Raw genomic sequence first — 20,308 nt, forward strand, 5'->3', positions numbered from 1 at the left:
ATAACATGTAATGGTAGCTCATTTTTCTCGCTTCGTGAATGAAATGAAAACCAGAAGTGTGATGCATAGTGGAGCATGCATGGAGTGAAAAAAAAACACTATAATATTGCTGAGAGAGAAAAATTACATTTCTAAAACTCAAATGCAAATATTTATGAAGTCGTTCATATGGAAAGAGAAATGTTTAGAAGTTATAAAAAAGAACAAAAACAGCACATTAAATATAATAATTTTGGTGAAGCAGGCCTCTCAGATCACGCTCTTAACACACTACATTGAATTGATTGGAAAAGTACTTGTTCTTTACATCATACAAAAATTGGTATGAACGGAAATTTAAAGAAGCCTGTGAAATTTTGATTAACCACCCTAATCTTAATAATAATGAGGGCTTAAAAATCCCAAGAATTTGGATGGCACACATTCAGCCCACTTAGTTTCCAGCAAACCTTGACTATAGGACTCGAAGCAATTTTTAATTTTTTATTGGCCACTATCCATACGAATTGCAATTTATATGTATGCTTACCGAAATAATTTTATTTTCTGTTTATTTATTTATTATTTTATACATGAACATGTTACTCTTCAGCTTAATTAACTTTGTAACCTAATAGATAATAATAATAACAGGACTATAGCTTTGATAGAGTGATTTTTTATTTTATTTTTTTAACACCAGATGTCGGGTAAATAGTTTTAATGGTTGGTCAGTAACTTTAGCATGCCATGTAGAGTGCAGCTTGTTTCTTTGTATATATACATATACTCCAGAAGATGACCTTAATGTGAAGATCGAAACGTCGAGTGTATATATTTTGGTTTATATTAAACTAAAGTTTTATCTAACATGGTAGTTGTATCCATAATTTTTCGTAATGTATTCTGATCACTGTGTAAGCATGAAAGAAAGGATTTAGAAGTTATTAATTGTTATGTTATGACAATTACAAGGTTTTGTTTTGCCACTGTTACCACAAAGGTAACAATGGCACTTGAGTGCGATTGTCATATGTTGTGGTCTCTTCAAAGTTATCTGGTTTTGACCTTTAAATGACCCAGAATTATTAAAAATTAAAACTATCAAAACAGCTGTTAAAGATACCAAGTAATTTTATAACCTTGGTTTAATCCTTTTTCCCAAGTAAGCAAACAGACAAGTAAGTCAAGTTTGCACCTGCATGTAGTGCAAGTTTGAGGCAACTCGTGGTAACATAGTGCTAGTCTGGGGCAACTTGTGGTAAAGGTGGAGTAAGCTCTGATCACTTTCCTTAGAATTTTCCCTTAATGCAAAGCATATCCCCGTGCCGAGATGAAAAAACTTTCTACATCCTTAAGAAGCATTAAAGTTCTACTGTTCTCGTCTAACACTCATTCATTTGTACGCCTTTCAATATATGATATCCTCAACAGCCTTCTGTAATCAAAAGCAGCTGTCCTTTTCTTATCTGACTTCTTTAGGTTTCAAGCCTCACATCCATAAGTCGATGTTGGAAAAACAACTGCATCCAAAATCCTCAACTTTGTTCCCATGCAGACCCATCCTTCCAGATTTTAGATGACAGGTCTCTGACTGTTGTTTTAGCCATTCCTAATCTTCTTTTGTGTCTTCCGAACAGCAATTCTTCACATTAATAATGGATTCCAGGTACTCAAACTTGTTGACTTCCTTCATTCTTTCTCCATTAAGGCACACTTGTTTCTCAAGAGCTTTCCTGTTCCTTATTGTATTTCCTTTGAGAACCATAATCTGTGTCTTGCTAGGATTGAGTAGAAGTCCTCAAGAATTTGTCCTAGTTCTTCCTTGTCATCACAGAGGAGTAGTATGGTAGCATCAGCATACCTCAGACTACTCATCAATCTACCACCTATCCTAATTCCTGTCTCGAGCTTATCCAATGCTTCACATATGACGTCCATCGCATATATACTAAGTACTAAACAAGTGAGGAGAAAGTAAACATCCTTGCCTAACTTCCTTTCCAACCTGAAGCCCATCAGTTAATCCAACACCTGTTCTTACCGTCGCTTCTTGCTCTCTGTACAAAGTTGGCTATCAATCTGATAGTATTTTGAGGAAAAACCATTCTTTTCATTACTTTCCAGTTTCACACAATAAGAGTAGCTTTAGAGTAGTCTAAGAAACACATTACCAGAGAGAGGCTAAATGCTTTATATTTTTCTATGATCTGTCTAAAGCAAAGGATCTGATCTTTGGTGTCCTCCTTTCCTAAAGCCTACTTGTTCCTTGGGCATCTCTGCCTCAACTTTTGTCTCAATCCTATTTAGCATGATCGTCAATACAATTTTGCTTGCATGAGATATTAAACTAATAGTTCTAGAGTTCTCACAAGCCTTCATATCTCCCTTCTTATCTAGTGATATAAAAACCAATTTCTTCCAGTCTAGGCCATGATCCTGTCATTTCCCATATCCTTGTAATCAATCTATGAAATACTAATATCCCTCCATCCCTGTGGCCTTAATTAACTCTGCTGGGATTCTATTGTGAATCTTGGGATAATAATAATAATGAACTTTCTTATCCTTTTTTTTCAGGAAAATACTTCAATTTGTTTATAATATGTCTCAAATAATTACCTCTAAAAAAGAAAAGTATATCTTCCTTTCATCAAGAATTAACTTCTGCTAATCTTAGCTATTCATCTACCAGCTATTCAGAGAATGGGTAGGCTTTCCCTAGTAAATACAAACTAAGTTAATCGACAAAACAAAGAGCACAAAACTGTCAAGAGGTGAGCAAATAGCATGTTCTTCAGATATTTTTGAATCTGAAAAAGTTTCAAAATACACGCAGAACCTATTTAGCTCAATGATAATCATCCACACTTTATTTCAAAGTTAAAGTGAAAATATTATTATTATGTGACACCTCCAGGGAGTCCAAAGACTCATCGAGGGAGAGTGGGCCAACAGCATCGAATGATTATCCCCTTCCAACTATTAATCATGCTCAAACTGCTTAACTTTTTGCGTGAGCCATTAGTAGCAGAGGCTCTACCAATTGACCTTTGCTGGCATATATATATATATATTTTTTTTTATGATAATCCTACACAATAAAACTGTGCTGTAATGTTAAGTGCTATAGGCTTCCACCCTATAAACACTTAACATTACAATTTAGTGCAGTAGTGGGCTAGATGTTTGGATAATCCAGGAACTTTGCTCTACAGACCACATCCAATTAAACAAGCTGGTAGCAATTTCAGTGAGAGATGAAAACCATCTGTCAAATAAAGAAGCAAGGCATTACAAATCTTAATATTGCCTTTTCTTGCAATACTTGTTAGTTATTCTTCTTCTTATTATTACGTCACACCTCCATGGAGTCCAAAGACTCATCGAGAGGGCATCTACTCTACAACTCTTCGTCTCACCACTCCACCAACCTTCATCATCTAACAATAATGCCATCTACTGTCAACTATCACCACTAACACTTTCACAGACAATCACAACATCTATACCCACGGCGGGATTCGAACCCGCAGCCTTTTGGCTGGAGAGAAGATACACGGCCAACCAGGCCACCAGCTAGTCCTTTTGGACTTTTAGTGATCAGTCTTGTGTCTCCTCTTTCAACAGTTGTAAATTCATGCCATATGGTAAGTTCCTTTACATTGTCTATTCAACTCTTTTTTCTTCCTCTCCTTGTCTTCCACCTGTGCCATTTCCAATTATTCATCTACTCAAATAGGTTCAAAGTACATTAACTTCTATTTTGTAAGCATTGTGACAAAATATAAAGACAAAATGCTTTTGTCTTTATATTTTGACAAAAGAGCATTTTGTTCTTTATATTCTCAAAGCCTTCTTATTAGTCATTCTTTTAGTGTCCATCAGATTCTTTATAATCTCCTCCTTAACACCATAATTCAAGTTAAATCAATTTGCTTTCTGTCTTTCTTCGTAATGATTCCACTTTCATTTTCATACATCGCTAATGGAAACACCAAAGTTATGTTAACACATCATAACTGATGTAAAGTTTAACATAGCTCTCCCCCCACCCCCACAGCTATCCTTCTTTTACTTTTATCTTCACATTAACCATTATTTCTTACTTTTGACCTAAGTAAATCATAATTTTCACCAATCTTTATTTTATTCCCTTAATTATAAATTCATTCGAATTGCCATAAGCCATCACTTTTGCTTTATTCATGTTGAAATGAAATCCAGTTTGTTTTGCCTTCCCTTTCAATAGAATCAATTGCTCAAGATCTTCCTTACTTTCTGCCATGGAAATTGTGTTATCTGCACATTTTAAATTATTTATTTTTCTGCCTCCAATCTTAATTCCTGTTTGGTCTTTATCTGAGTCAGTCATTCTCATAATATATTTGCTGTAAATATTGCAAAGATAAGATGGTAACATACAACCCTGCCACGCTCCTTTATCTATTTGAATGCTGTCTATCAGGTATTCCCACTGCTCTCTTCACATTCTACAGTCTGTTATAATCAACAGTCAAATGATTTCTTATGATGCTCTCTGGTCTCTAGTACCTCTACCTTTCCTAAAACTGCCTGTTATTCTGCTATTCACATATGATTCCAGTCTTTTTTTTTTTTTGCTTACTTTCAACATAACTTTATTTGCATGTGAATTAAAGCAATGGCTCTGTATGTTCTCACAATCTCTAGGCCATTATATTATTTTTTTCCAAATCTGTTGACAGATTTCAGTTAATATATTTATTACTTCATTCCCTACTGTTCTCACCAATTCCACCAACACTCCATCATCTCCAGGTGATTTTTTCTCCTGGCAATTACTTAATAAAGATTAAAAGGAAAGACATGAGTATCAGCGAGGCCATGGGAAAAAAAAGCAAAAAAAGTCAAATAATATCATTTGATCTATTAAGTATTTTATGATGAAGCTTCGAACATTATTAGGATTGAAAATACTACTTTTCTTTTGCATTATATGAAATGTATTTCACTAACAAATGTAATTTCAGTGCTTATACTGCTGACATAAAAAGACCCTAAAAGACAATGATGGTTCACATGAAATGTCATGATGAATATGGCATTACCAGGTCACCCAAGGCACCTATTATCTTCATCAGGAAACCGGGGTGAATGGTGAAAGGTCAAAACAAACATAAACATCAGAACCCAAGATAAGCTCAACCAACATAAGTATCAACAGAGAAGAAGTGGAAACTGGGAGAAGAATTAGAGAAGTATCATATTAACATGGCTGGTTACTGAAACAAAGAAGACAGGTGAAATTCTTATAAATAACAACTATGATCAGCAATTATGATAATAAGAAAAGAGTAGTTACAGTATTCACCGCTACACATGAAGATAATCTTGATTCTTTGAGGTAGGCAATTTTAAGCAGAGTAATGTGGGCAAACATCAAAATAAGAAACTGGTCCTTCAAGGAGATCTAAACAGCACAGTAGGAAATCGATACTACATAAAAATATGTTTTGAGAAAATCTGGAGAAAAGAGCAATGGCAATAAAATGGTAAGCACTGCATTTCTGTTTAGGACATGCATTAGTCATTATTAATACCATCTTACAACATAAAGATGCATACAAATTCAAAAGGAGTGAAAACATGAGAAATAAAGTCTCACTAACTACGTTATTACTGCTTATAGTTTACAGTGACATCTTCATCCTAAACTAGCATGAAGATGTCACTATAAACTATAAGCAGTAATATACAGCAGAAGAGTATTTGAGAGATTTGAAATAACACTGTTGTTCAAAACCTAAAGACAAAAAAGACCTAAAGACACTATTTCTGAAGATTGCAATATCAAAAGATAAAAGGCAAAAGGCTGTGCTAAGTGAATTGTGTTTGAAGGATGTACTTTTTATGAAGGAATAAAGTTGCAAACTCAGATGTCTTATAATGTCTCATATATATCGTGTAGATGATTTCATGTGGGAAAGAATTATTGGAAAGCTTGAAGAAGGCCACAATTCATTTTTATGCATTTCGAACCAATGGCATGTGTGCCCAGATTTGCTAAGAGATCACCCTCTCTACTATGGAGCATGAAGACAGATTTTTGGTTCTAACAGCAAAACATAATCAATGCACCATGATAGGTCAGCTTGTAAGTTGGCTCCATTCAAGCATAGGTACTCAGATATCTCGACAAACTGTGGCAAGACATCTGCAACTAATAGGCCTATCCACCCAAAGGCCTGTACTCTGTGTCCCTTTATTCACAGCTCATGAATGTTTTCAGTGGTGTATCCATAAAAACTGAACAAGACACCAATGGGCTAATGTACTCTTTACAGATGAGAATCATTTTAGTCTTTCCTCTGATTCAAGATGACACTTGATCTAGAGTGAAAGTGGTACTGTTTACCATCATGAGAATATTCTTGAAATGGATAAATATGGCAGTAGTGGGATTGTGTTATGGGGAGGCATTATGCTTAATAGACGCACCAAGCCACAAGTGCTGGAAAAAGGACCATGACAACACGAAAAGGTGAATAATATTGCAACAAAGCTCTTCAACATCATATTCAATTGTTCAGTAGTGCTGTAGGTGACACACCACAGCCACACCACATCACACATGAGCAGTGGGGATACTCTTAAAGACTGAGGATATTAATTGAATCAAGTGGTCAGCATACTTCTCCAGATCCAACCCCCCATAGAACACATTTCGATACAATAGGGAGATGCACTGCTGCTCAGAATTCCCCTCCAGAAAACAAACAAGGACTTATCCTTGCTCTGAAGGAGGAGTGAGCCAGTTTACCTCAAACTCCTGAATCACTTGGTGCTAAGCATGATACAACATTGTGAGGATGCATTGCAGTTTGGGGTAGATATATTCCATACTGAAATATATCTCCACATAGTTTTCTGTAAGCACTATACATTAACTCCTTAACTACCTTCCAAAATTAAATGACTATTTTCTACACTGGTGTCTTGTTATCTTGTTCAGTTTTTATGGATACACCACTGAAAACATTCGTGAGCTGTGAATAAAGGGACACAGACTACAGGACACCAGTCAAATTGCAATGTGTTTTGCCAAAAACATATTGCAATTTAATTTATAACACATTTTTTGTTTAATATAATTTATTAATATGCTGGCAATAAATTTCCACATTTTGCTGAAGTCATGAAATTTTTTTCATATACAGGTAAAAATGTAATTTATCCTTAGTTTTTAGACACCAGTGTAGAAAATAGTCATTTAATTTTGGGAAGGATTAAAATGAATTTCATATTGAAAAGAAAAATATGTACAAAAGTTTTAATAGGAATCAATGTTGAGCAGATTTCACAGGTAAACTGTAGACTTAAATACACAAATGTTATTCAATTAAATAAATTAAAGAATTTGAAAAGAAAAAAACAACAACCAAACCTTGGAAACTGAGTGGCAGACTAAGAAAACACTGATTCAGCCAGTGAAGCATGTGTGATGTTGTCTGCAAAGATAGAAAACCAGGAATTAAAGATGCAGTTATGAAAAAGAAGAAAGTGTACTAAAAGTTTCAAGTAAGTAGGTCAGCTCTGAGAAATTACATAAATGTAAGAAAGTGGCAAAATGTGTAAAGTAACTAAACAAAACTAATGGAAAGAATATAAAAGATAAACTTAAGAAAGATGGCAAAATGTTCTGGAGTATATTGGAAAAAGAAAAAACTTAGAAATTGAGGAAAGAGCACTGTAAAAGAAATCCAAGATGACAAAGGTGACAAAAACAGAAGATAACAATATGTTAGATGTCTTGAATCATTACTTTGCAGATTGCAAAATGAAACAAGAACTAACAGAAAAGTGGTAAAAAATATTCAATAAAATAGGAAAATATACAATCATGAGTATATATCAATATTCAAAAAAGAAATACCATCAAAAAAAAATCAGAATTGTGGAAAGATAGTAGAGTAGATGATCTGAAATTGAAAATCTGAAACTATCGTATTGAGATTTAAGACAGATAGTTGAGAAATCATTGGTAAATAACAACAATTTGCATTTAAGTTTTGTACATCTGGAAAAGGCATATGACAAAGTGCCAAGAAAAAAGCTCTTCAAAATCCTACACTGATACAGGAATTATACAGAACAATATAGTTTGATGTAAAAATTAGCTTTAAGCCAAAAAGTGCAAACTATATCCACTGTTAATTGATCATTTACATCAGTGTTTCCTAAACTTTCAGCACCCATATACCCCTTTCAAAATTTTAGTAACACAAGCATATTCCATCTCAGGCAAATGCAATTTGAGAAATGTTAAAATAACATTTCATTCAAACATGCAAAACAATCACTTTTTAAATTAAATACATTTGTAAGTATATGAATCAAATATACATACAGTAAAAAAAATTATGAAATTTAAATTTCATAAATTTTCATGAGATGAATGAAATTTAGCAGAGTTCTGACTGGTTTGAACTAATTGAATTTAAACTTTTATTGCAAATATTTCAAATCATGAAGTTGGAACACAATCATGCTGCCAATCAGATGCAACCCTAATGGAGGTAAGTCAGTACATGCTATGAGACACATTTTGATTAAACTTTCTTTACTTTCTTAGTTAATGAAAAATTAATTATAGAAAAGACATGCACTTATCTGTGATTAAAAAAAAGTGTCTCACGTGATTATTATTACACATGAGTACATATCCATGCAGTCTGTAAACTCATCATGGGAGATCCATTCATATCCCCTGAAGACTTTTTTTTCATACCCCGCCCGGAGGCATGCATACCACACCTCAGGCAACACTGATCTATACCATTCACAAAATTAGATACAAATTTCAGCTTTAGAGTATGCAGATGATGTTACACTTAAGTCTGCAGAAGTCCTTACCTAAATGGAATAACAACTGTAATAAATCTGGCATAAGTAATGAAGAAGGAAAAATCCATGAAAATAGGCAGGAACACAAAAATATCAATTGCACTTAAAATACTTTATTTGCTCTTTAGGTTCTCTAACGAGAATCAAAAGAACAAGTAAAATATTTTATCAGCTTTAGGCACAATTTTTAGTGAAGAGGGAAAATTAAATATGGAACAAAAAAGAATAAGCAAGGCTTGTATGATGTGCAGAGCCAGATGAATCAATTTATGAAGAATGAGAGAATAATTTATTAAAACATTGAGCTAGCATAGTGTTCAAACAATTTTAATTTGTTTAATTTGAGAGTTGGATTAGAAATAAAACTTATCGAAGACTAGACATACAATTGAAAAATTAAGGGAGTGAACAGATGACTCCAACAGAAGAATCATATTAAAAACGAATGTATTACGAAGGAACTTGATACTGTTAGCATTCAGGAATAGAGATATTGTAAAGTAATATGATTATTTAAACAGAATGAGATAGGAAAGGTCAAAGAAATAGGTGACAATTGTCTGATGGCAAGAAAAAGACTTACAGAAAGTTTCAAGATACGGGTAGATGCAGAGTGCCACAGAAGACTGAAATATAAGATCTAACAATATACGATGGCCTCACTTTACATTTCTTCTATTTCCTCTTCTTTTTCAACCATTAGATGATGGGTTAAGTCTATATGCAAATCTTTGCCACCTGATTCTATCACTGGACATTTCTGTCATCTCTCTGGAGCTCGATAATTGTGACCTTTCCTTCAAAGACTGTAGCAAAGTTCTTTTTAGTGTACCACTTGATCATCTTCCTCCAATGATTCCATTCAAGACTATATTTGTTTATCTTTGAAAGGACATTCTCTGGAGGGGATCCAAACCATCTTAGTTATGATATCTTCTCTATAGTTTAATTCATGTTTGACTTGCTCATTTGTTTTGTGTTCTGACTAGCAAGTATTATTTATTTTTCTTGAACATTTCATTTCAAATCCTCTGATTTTCTGTATTTCTTTCTGATGAGTGTCCAAGTTTCGGCTCCATACATTGCTGTACGTATAATAATGGTTTTATAGGAGTTTTAGTTTGAAGCTTTTTGGAATTCTGTTATTTTACCATATTTTGTTTTAATTTATCCAAGATATGGAAATTGCTTTACTTGTTCAAGTATGTGATTTTCTAAGTTTATTGAAATTTTTACCTAATTTCTTTCTATTTTCACTGTTTTAAATTTGCTTAGACTGATTTTGATTCCAAAATTTTTGTATTATTCATTTAAAATTTTTATTTTTTTACCAATTGTTCTTTAGATTCTGCAAGAATAATAATATTGTGTGCATATATTTGACGTGTTTGATTTTTGTGCCATTTATTTGTAGACCTGGTTCTTCAACTATGGATGTGCATATTTATTTGAGATAGGTAATAAATAAATTTGATGAGTGTGGGCAATCCTTGGCAACTGAATTTGTCTGTTTTTATTTTATTTAATTTGCAAATTGTTAAAATTGGTAATAGCAATCAAAGAAAGGAAGCAACAGCATTTACTAAATACAAAGATAAACTTGTTCATAGGTAGGCAATTTCAAATATTTATGGGGGGGGGTATTCAAAATGGGGAACTGGACAATGAAATGTATTAGTGTCTATGATCTCACAGGAGGCTCTAATAAGGAACTGGAAGAAATCGAGTCATTAGAGAACTGACAAAGAAAATGACAAAGCTGGTCTTTGCTGGGAGACTGTAGCTCAGTCAGTATAGATGAAGCCCTTTGGTCAGAAAGACCTGGGTTTGATTACCGTCGGTGACGTGAGGAACCTTTTCTGGTCTCTTTCAACTAAAGGTGAGTTAACCAGTCTCATATGGAGATGGAGAGTTTTTCTACCAGTAACTGTGGTTTTTCATCCCTCAAAACAGGCAAATTGGTCCCGTGAACACAGATACAGTCACAAAATATACTATGGCAAGTAAGGCAACAGGAAACCACTTTGCTCATAATAATTTCCCTAGTATGGTAGCATATAGCTACTCCTAGAATAGGTCCTTGTTGCTCTAAAAATGGGGGGGGGGGGGCATGCTAGTAATATTGATAAGTACCTGCTGGATTTGTTTCAGGCCTCAGATCAGTTATCACTAACACTCTGTTTCAACATAAAGAGGTGCACAAATTCAAATGAAGAGAGAAGACAAGAAATAAGAAGTGTCAAAGACTGTTATTGCTGATAGCAACAACATGAGACTTTTCTTTATCTATCTTTACACTGGTTCAGGACAACAGAATATACAGGAGATTTGAAATAGGAAGTGATCACCATTCTCAATTTTGGGCAGGATAAAAATTGGATTTCATATTGAAAATAAAAATATGTACAAAAGTTTTAAAAATAATCAAAGTTAACTTTTAGAGTTGAAGTGTAGCCTGAACTATACAATTATTACACAACTAAAAATGAAAGAGGAAAACAAGAACTGAACCTTGGAGTCTCAGTGACAAACTCTGAAGAAAACACTGATTCCACCAGGGAGGCATGTATTAAAGTTGTTTGCAAGGAGAGAAAATGCAACTTCATGGTGGACTCAAGAATTTAAATAGTTCAACTAATTAATTTTGAACTATTTAAATTCACAATGCATGCAGGATATTTCACATGGAAAAATATACACCTAATTAGATGGGACAGCTATCGGCTCCTCCTCTTAGCCAACTTCTACATAGAACACCTGGAAAAACTAGCTATCAATACAGCCACTCTCAAACCAACGCTTTGGCTACACTATGTTGATGATGTGCTTGCTATTTGGCCACATGGCCCAGGCACATTGGATAGATTCTTAGTGCATTTAACACGTTCGCTGCCATGCTACTTCAGCATAGTTTGTTCCCATACGCCAAGCAATTTCACTTCTTCAAGGTCAGTACAGTAATCTCGTTGCCAGCGGTAATCGACATACAAGTATACTCGTAGTTGGCTTGTGCGAAGCATATTCCATCTATGAGTATACACAGTTTTGCTGCTAGCTCCTCAAGCCAAACATTTTCACTTCTTCAAGGTCAGTACGGATAATCTCGTTGCCGGCGGTAAGTGTCATACGAGTATACTCGTAGCTGGCTTGTGTTGCTCATATACCAACTACGAGTATACTCATAGTTGGTAGCGAATGTGTTAAATAGCCAACATCCAAAAATCCACTTTACAATGGAACTGGAAGCTAATAGCTGTCTGCCCTTCCAGGATACGCTGATCACATGTCTTCCAGATGGTTCCTTATCATTCTCAGTTTTTAGAAAACCACACATACAGGGAGATATTTACACAAACAATCACACCATCACCCCTTCTCAACAGTATGGTATCTTAAAAATGCTAACCCACAGAGCGAGAGCAATCTATTCCAATGACAATGCTCTTGCTGCTGAACTGGCTCACTTAAGTGAGTCAGTTCAACACCAAGATAAACAAAAGACTAAATGTTCCTAAGAAACCCCCTCCCACTATCCAACATGGAGAACTACAACAAAACAGTCACAATCCCATACATTAAAGGCCCATCAGAAAAGATATCTAGAATTCTCAATAAATATCACTACGCACTGTATTCAGACCATGTGTCAAATTAGCAACTCTTCATTCACTCAAGGACAGCCAACCCTCCTTTATCACATCCAGGAGTCTACGAAGTACCTTGCTCATGTGATCAAGCTTCCTACGGTCAAACAGGAAAAACTGTGGACATCAGTAAACATAAAAGATACATCCAGCACTATCACTATGGGAAGTCGGGCCTAGCAGACCATGCTTTGGATACCCCTGCATACAGGATCAACTGGAAGAAAACAAAAGCATTGCACAGAAGCCTTGAAACATACTCCGAATGTCAATAAATATGGGTGTATAAATTTGCCTAAGATTTGGGAGACAGTCAACTTAAGACATATCTAGTACCTGCTTTTCTCTGGTTTTTTTTTTTTTTTTTTGGATAGAGGGTGCCTAATTAGGACTTTAGTCTTTGTGTTGTTGCTACAATTTTTTTAAAGTAGTCCCTTTGTTACACCATGTTGTTGTAATCTTGCGTACTGTGGCAAACTGTGTTTTTGTGCTCTGATGGTTTTCTGATATATACTGTCAAAATTAAACAACATGTACAACGAACACATAAACCTTTCTACATGTTTATGCATGACTAAAGTAATGTAATTGTATAATTTTATTTAATAGAATAATGCACTATATTTACTAAAATAAAGAGCCGAAAGGCTTCATTTCGGCAATTATAAAAATCAAATGGATATTAAATCCAGTATTATTTCAAAGCCGAATATAGAAACTATAAACTTTCATATGAAATTTGACCAGAGAGCTTACGGGAATACACTTGTCGGTCATTTACGAGTTACCCTAGCAGGACCTTATAGGTGGCACGATAGCTATGCCCAAGCATCCGTATATTTGCTGCCTATTGGTTCCATCAAAATAGGAGGAGAATATAAGGATGCTTGGGCATAGCGATCGTGCCACCTATACGGTCTAGCTAGGGCAACTCGTAAATGACCAGCAAGTGTATTCCAGTAAGCTCTCTGGTCAGATTTCATATGAAACTTTATAGTTTCTATATTTGACTTTGAAATAATGCTGGATTTAATAGCCGCTTGATTTTTATAATAATGCACTATATATTTATACTTTTCTATGTGATGGTAAAAAACAAACAGCAATGATACAAAAATAAATAAATAAATAAAAAATACAATGAATATATGGGGTGATAGATTTTTATACCTTTTATGGTATGGATCAGAATATTCTGGCATCATTTTGATCCCAAGTTCTTCAAGATACGAGTCATTCAGTTTTCTGAAATGAAAATAATTTTAAACATAAATAATACATAGAATATTTCTACTTGAAAACTTAAAAACTACATTTTGCATTAGTCATATATGAGTACCAGAGAACTAACAAATGTCTACATATTTTAAGTTATAGTCACATGCTCCTAACAGAAATTCAACTGATGAACCAATATGGGGACAGCCCATCTTTTCCTATGTTACATATCATATGTTGAGATACAGATCCCACCAGATTTAAAGATCCTAGATTATTTATGAAAATTCTTGACTGGCAATTTTTATCTATTTCAGTTAGCCTAAGGAATCTCAGAATGCAAATTCTAGATTCTAGTGACATTTTATACTTCGAGAAAATAGGAAGTCATGTAAATGGAATGGAAGAAAGGTAAGACAGTACCATTGCATAAGGGCGGTAGCAGACTGGAAGTGTCTAAACACGGTCCCTCACTACTTTCTCCAAGATCTTGCAGTGAGAGACCGTATACAGCATTGGATAGCTGAGGATAATGTTATCTGTAAGAGTCAACATGGATTTGTGAAGGGGCGCTCTTGTTTTAGCAATATGCTAGCCTTTTATGATAAAGTTACAAGAGCATTAGATGAGGGAAAGGCATATACTGCCATTTTCCTAGACTTAGCAAAGGCATTTGACAGGCTGCCACACGATAACCTGATATTCAAGTTGCAGCACATGGGCCTGGATGTCAGATTGGTCAACTGGATTCAGGATTGGCTGTCCGATAGGTATCAGAGCGTTGTGTATGGTGGGGCAGTTTCAATGAAGCAGAAGGCTACAAGTGGGGTCCCACTGGGCTCAGTACTGGGACCTATATTGTTTAACCTTTATATCAATGACATTGTCCGTGGATTGCAAGGGGATATTCAGTTGTTTGCAGATGATGCGAAGCAGGGAAGGGTTATTAGTAATAGTGCAGATATGGTAGCCTGCAAGAGGATTTGAATAAGCTAGATAGATGGGCAAATGAATGGGGGCTGGGTCAGTTTAATGCAGCAAAATGTAAGGTCTTGAGGTTTGGGATACATTGATGGGATGCTGCATACTCTATGGGAGGAGTTAAACTGGAGGAAGTAGGGGAGACAAGAGATCTGGGGTTGATGATTGATAGAAACCTGAAATTTAGGGGACATATTGCAAAGGTAATGAAGGTAACACAGAGGATTGCTGCAATAATGAAAGGGACACTGACCTGCAGAGATAAAATGGTTATCATTCCGCTGTATAAGACTCTGATCAGACCACACTTAGACTACTGTTTTCAGATCTAGTCCCCAGGATTTGAAGGAGATAAATTAACTGTGGAAAGGGTACAAAGGCAGATAACAAAGATGGTGTCAGGACTGTGCAATGTTAGTTATGAGGATCAGCTGAGAGAGTGTGGACTGCAGAGTTTGGTGGATAGAAGAAGGAGAGGCGATATGATAGAGACTTTTAAACTGTTGAGAGGTGGTTACAGGGTTGACACCGGGGAGTTCTTTCGCTTAGTTGAACAGTGGGAAGGAGTCATGACAAGGGGCCATCCCTGGAAGTTATGAAAGGAAACTGTGAGAAAGAGGGTGAGGAGTGGTTTCTTTGCATTGAGGGTGGTTGAACTATGGAATGCATTGCCTGATGGAGTGGTGAGAGCGAGAATGGTCAATGCGTTTAAGGAGTGGTATAATAGACTTTGTGTTTCCTAGGAGGGATCTCCCTTGATGAGTCTTGATAGACTTATGTTTCTTAGAAAGGACCTCCTGCGATGAGTCTTTTGACTCCATGGAGGCCTGAATAATAATAATAATAATATACAGGGTACAGCAGAGGAATGGATTATTATAAATTTTAGTGAAATATTTAAGATTACTGAAAAAAAGCATTTTTTAAAAATATTTTGAAGGCAACAAAGTAATGCAACCTTCATCTTTGCACAGATTCAAAACTTGAGTGCATATTATCCATTACATAACATAATAGAACTAGCAATATTTTTGCTTGAATTCTGAATTAAGTTGAACAAAATGTCAATGTAGGAGGAGGCAATAGGTAGATTTTACTCTTCAAATTTTCTTCCCTCCCCAATTAGGCAAATCTTGTGACTAACCCATTCTACTCTGATGTGACATGATTGGGAAACAACTGTCTTATGTCATTTTCAGTGATCTGATGCTATAAGAAGTTCCCTTGTCTTGCTGAAATCACATCTCATCATTAACCTGAGGAAGTCAAGTTAATTCTTGCATCAAAAACATCTTGATCATGAGTCATAACATGATTAAGATGTTTCAAATGCCAATTCATAATGGATTATGAGAAGTGATACATTCATTTCAATGATGTAAGGACTGATAATTCTGGCAATACCATACATCGTACCTTAACCATCAATCTAAAGACTGTTAGTATAACCGTGATAGTTTTCATTTGACTAATATCAAAAAAGTTGTGCTTATTCACAAATTTAGAAAGATGAAAATATGCTCTATCAGTCAAACATTTCATTGATCAAGTTTTTACATTCTTTGACACTAGTCAAGATGCGACAAATTTTTTTATGTTAATTACTACTATTATTAAGAGCCATCCAAGGAGTCAGGAACTCATCAAGGGAAGTCACACTTGCACCATGCCTTTCTTCAATTCATTTGCACTACCTGTAGTGCAAATGAAATTTATTACCTCCAAAGGTAATAAATTTCAATCAAGCATCACTTTATGAGAGAAAAATCTAGCTCTTGTCCCCCTTCTTCAATGCATTCATTCACAACTTCCATGGATACCCTCTAGTGCTCTCTCTCCCTCTCCACCTTCCATAAAATGAAAAATTCTATTGACTGGTATCCTGTACAATCCTTTCAGAAGTTTGTAAGTCTCAACCACATCATCTCTTTTACTTCTGTTTGCTAGTGTCTGCAGTCCACAAATTCTCAACTGGTCTTCATAATCTGTATTCCAATATCATCTTTAAACCCTTCTTTGCACACTCTTTCTCTCCACTGTATCACCATGGAAATTAGAAGAGCAGACCTGCACACAATTATATGGTTGTAAAGAGGCAAAATGACTTTCTTACCTTTACAGATTAAGCTTCATTTCAGCTTTGCAATTATCCTACAATTATCATGGCCACTGAACTTCAGCTTCCTATCTACTAAAACTGCAAGATTCCCAGCTTGATCAGTTTATTCTAGCATGACTTAACATTTACTAACACTGAAATGACAGCCATTTCCACATGCCTACAATTCCAGCCTATTAAATCATTCAAGAACTATATATCAACCACATTCCTGATTACCCTACCTATCTTTGTATCATCAGCAAACAGATGTGTCACCTGTCAAATCCTTTCCAATGTCATTAATGTAAAGACTGATCACTATGGTACACTACTAGTCACCTTACATCTCCCATATACCACTTTTTTGATATCTGCCAGCCAGCTATTCTCTTATCCATGCTAAGCAACAGTCTTCCATTACATATCCTGTCAAAAGCCTTAGCCAAGTTTATATGTATCATGTTGTATTCATTCCTCTTGTCTAATTCAACAGTAACATTAGGGCTGATATCCTATTTTTCTCTAGTTTCTATTCAGTCTCTATTCACATTCTTATTGAGTTTGTGCAACAGCTCTAGTAACTCCTCTCTTATACTTGAGTTTCTTCATCAAGTGAATAAACCTGTAACTTGTAACATTCACCTCAATGTTGCAAACACTAGGAAGTAGCTTTTAGCAAAATGGGCACTCATCAGTTGAACAGTATCTTCTGTATCTGTCACATGCTTATCACCTACATTTAGCAGAATTATTCTTTCATATTCATTCTTTCTTTTATTTGCAACATAACAATTATTATAAAGTAAAATAATAATAATTATTACTATTATAACATAACACCTCCAGAGAGTCTAAAGACTCATTGAGGGAGGGTACCCACTCCAGAACTCTCTATCTCTACCACTCAATCCACCAACTTCAACTAACCACAACTACACCAACGGCATCTACTGCCAACCACCACCACTAGTAAATCCACACACAATCACAAACATCAATGTCCATAGCAGGATTCAAACCCGCAACCTTTTGGCTGGTGAGCGGATATGCTAGCTAACCACTCAGCAAACGAGGTCGCCAAAAATTATTACCTGACACCTCCAGGGAGTCCAAAGACTCATCAAGGAAGGGCATCTACTCTACAATGCTCTATCTTCACTGCCCACAACTACACCAACTACCATCTACCACTATAGTCTGACCACATAAGCAAGAGCTATTGTTGGCAGACTGCCAAGAAGAGTCAATTCATGTTGAAGGGGAGAAAGAAATAAGGCGATGTACGAATTGATCACCAACACGCAAAATCACATGCTTTATACCTAAAATTTTCCAACTGTTATACAAGCAAAATAGTTACTACTTTAAAACTAATGATCATAAAAGAGAAGTTAATTTTCCGACATGTAATAATAAACACTCATCCCATAATACGGATTGCATACCCTATTATGAATGGATTCTCCTTCTTTTGACATGCGCAGAAGTGTCGAAGAGTCTCGTATCTGTGGCCATACCATACACTAGTATTTTCACCAACAATCACAAACATCCAAGCCAGTGGTTAAATTCTAAATGAATAAGTTCTGGGACCCTATACAAAATAACCAATTGTATTTACCTTTGAATGCTATCTGGGGAAGCTCCAAACCTTCCCGCCCTTTTATCATGCGTTCATAATCAGGTGACTGTTGATATCGACTTTATATACACATTCAAAACTGTAAACAATTGTTGAATAATAACACAATAATGTAGGCATAATTACCGTAAAGGAAGAAAAGTCACAAAACAGAAAAATGTTCCTACAAAATAACCAATTGTATTTACCTTTGAATGCAATCCACTGGTTGAGTGTCCAGCAAGTCAGCAAATCTTTCCTTTCGTTCAGCGTATTAATATTATCGTATTGCAACTGATGGGAATTTCATGTTTTGGGGAGTCATTACAGACCTCTTTCTCTTCAGAAACTACACACAAACTGTCATTACAAACTTGTTTTGTATTATCACTGTTATCCGAGCTATTTTTCCGTTTAAAGACGGTACAAATGTACTTATCCATAGTTGAAATAACATACTTACTCAAATATAACTCATACCACTGATTTTACTTTTCGAAAAAAGAAATGAAAAGTTTTGCATATACTTTGCACATGAAAAAAAGCTTAAATATGTTCATGTTGGACGACAGTAACTTGCTTGCAGCGGTAAGCAACACGCCTTCCCCAACAGCTACTATACTGCAGAGGTAAGAAAAACAAGTACTTTTATTATGTCAGTGAATAAGGTATGAGCAGTCTGTGTAATAAATTTCTCAACAAATAGCAATTAGAGACAACTGGGATAAAAAATGACACTAATTAATGAATCACACATCCCCTCATATACAGAAACTATGCTGTACGGATTCAAGCAAAACCATATGTAGCACTGGCAAACGCAGTATCTAACTAAAAACTATTGTTATTAATTAGATGTGTGCGAGTTCGCTTGCTGCAAATAAAATTCAACCGAACACGTTAAAACTAAGAAATATATATATATATATATATATATATATAGTGAATGTTGTTGTGGCAGTTTAGATTTAGCATTTCAACTCAATTGTCAGCTATGCTTTTATCTTTCGCGTGATCTTTTGTTAATACCACACCAATCATATGCACGTCTTAATAACCTGCCATTGCCATCTGTTTTGGGTTAGGCTTAATTACCGTAAATGGAGAAAAGTCACAAAACAGAAAAATGTTCCAGGTCCCGTGCATAAAAAAGTTCCGAGGCTGGGCCTCGGAGAGCCCCAGCTGAATTTAACCAGTGATCCAAGCCCAAGGCAGGTTCGAACTCACGGCCTTTTGGCTGGAGAGCAGATATGCTAACCACTCGGCCAACCAGGCCGGCATAACAATATAATTCTTTTGTGTTTTCTTCAGCTCATGGAGTAAATTTCTTTCAGGCTTCATACTCAGACTTCGCTTACATACAATTGCTGTAACTCTCCTGGCCTGCTTCTAATAATTTTCAAAACTGGCATCATATTTATCCCTTCCACATTATCTTTTTCTTACAAATCTCTTGCTTAATAAGATTACACATCTATTTCACTCATCCTATTTATTCTTTAAACTCTAGAAACACATATCAATATTGCATCATTTAAGTATTTTTTTAAATGTTTCACATGCACTGCCAATATCCTTCCAATCTAGAAAACAATACCATGGGATAGAACCCAGTATACTCCTCAAGTGATCATAATTGAGGAAGTTGTCTAGCTTGCAACAGCTTAACAAATTGGGTTTCATTCCTCTCGTAAGATTTCACCATTCTCCAATCGATGTTCGGATAATTGAAGTCACCCAATGATGATTATTTGTTTTGCAGTCAACATGTTTATTTGTTAATGGATTTCACTGCCACTAGAAACCAATCCACTATATCTGTAAAAACATCCCAGGATGCATTTGATCATGTCAGACTCCACCTCACACCTGATGGCA

General features: G+C 35.3%; 1 protein-coding gene across 1 annotated transcript in view; it reads right to left on the reverse strand.

Annotated features, from left to right (window-relative positions):
- Positions 1 to 20,308, reverse strand: part of LOC150095481 (glycosyltransferase 25 family member-like) — a 218,152-nt gene that overhangs the window by 30,775 nt on the left and 167,069 nt on the right. Inside the window, exon 9 of the mRNA XM_090410197.1 lies at positions 13,680 to 13,754. Coding sequence (XP_090266323.1) covers positions 13,680 to 13,754 — 75 coding nt within the window. The remainder of the gene's footprint in view (positions 1 to 13,679; positions 13,755 to 20,308) is intronic.

This window comes from Typopeltis vanoorti, chromosome 20 (genome assembly GCF_054136105.1).
Source record: "Typopeltis vanoorti isolate ZY-2024b chromosome 20, IOZ_Tvanoo_1.0, whole genome shotgun sequence".
Taxonomy (NCBI): domain Eukaryota; kingdom Metazoa; phylum Arthropoda; class Arachnida; order Uropygi; family Thelyphonidae; genus Typopeltis; species Typopeltis vanoorti.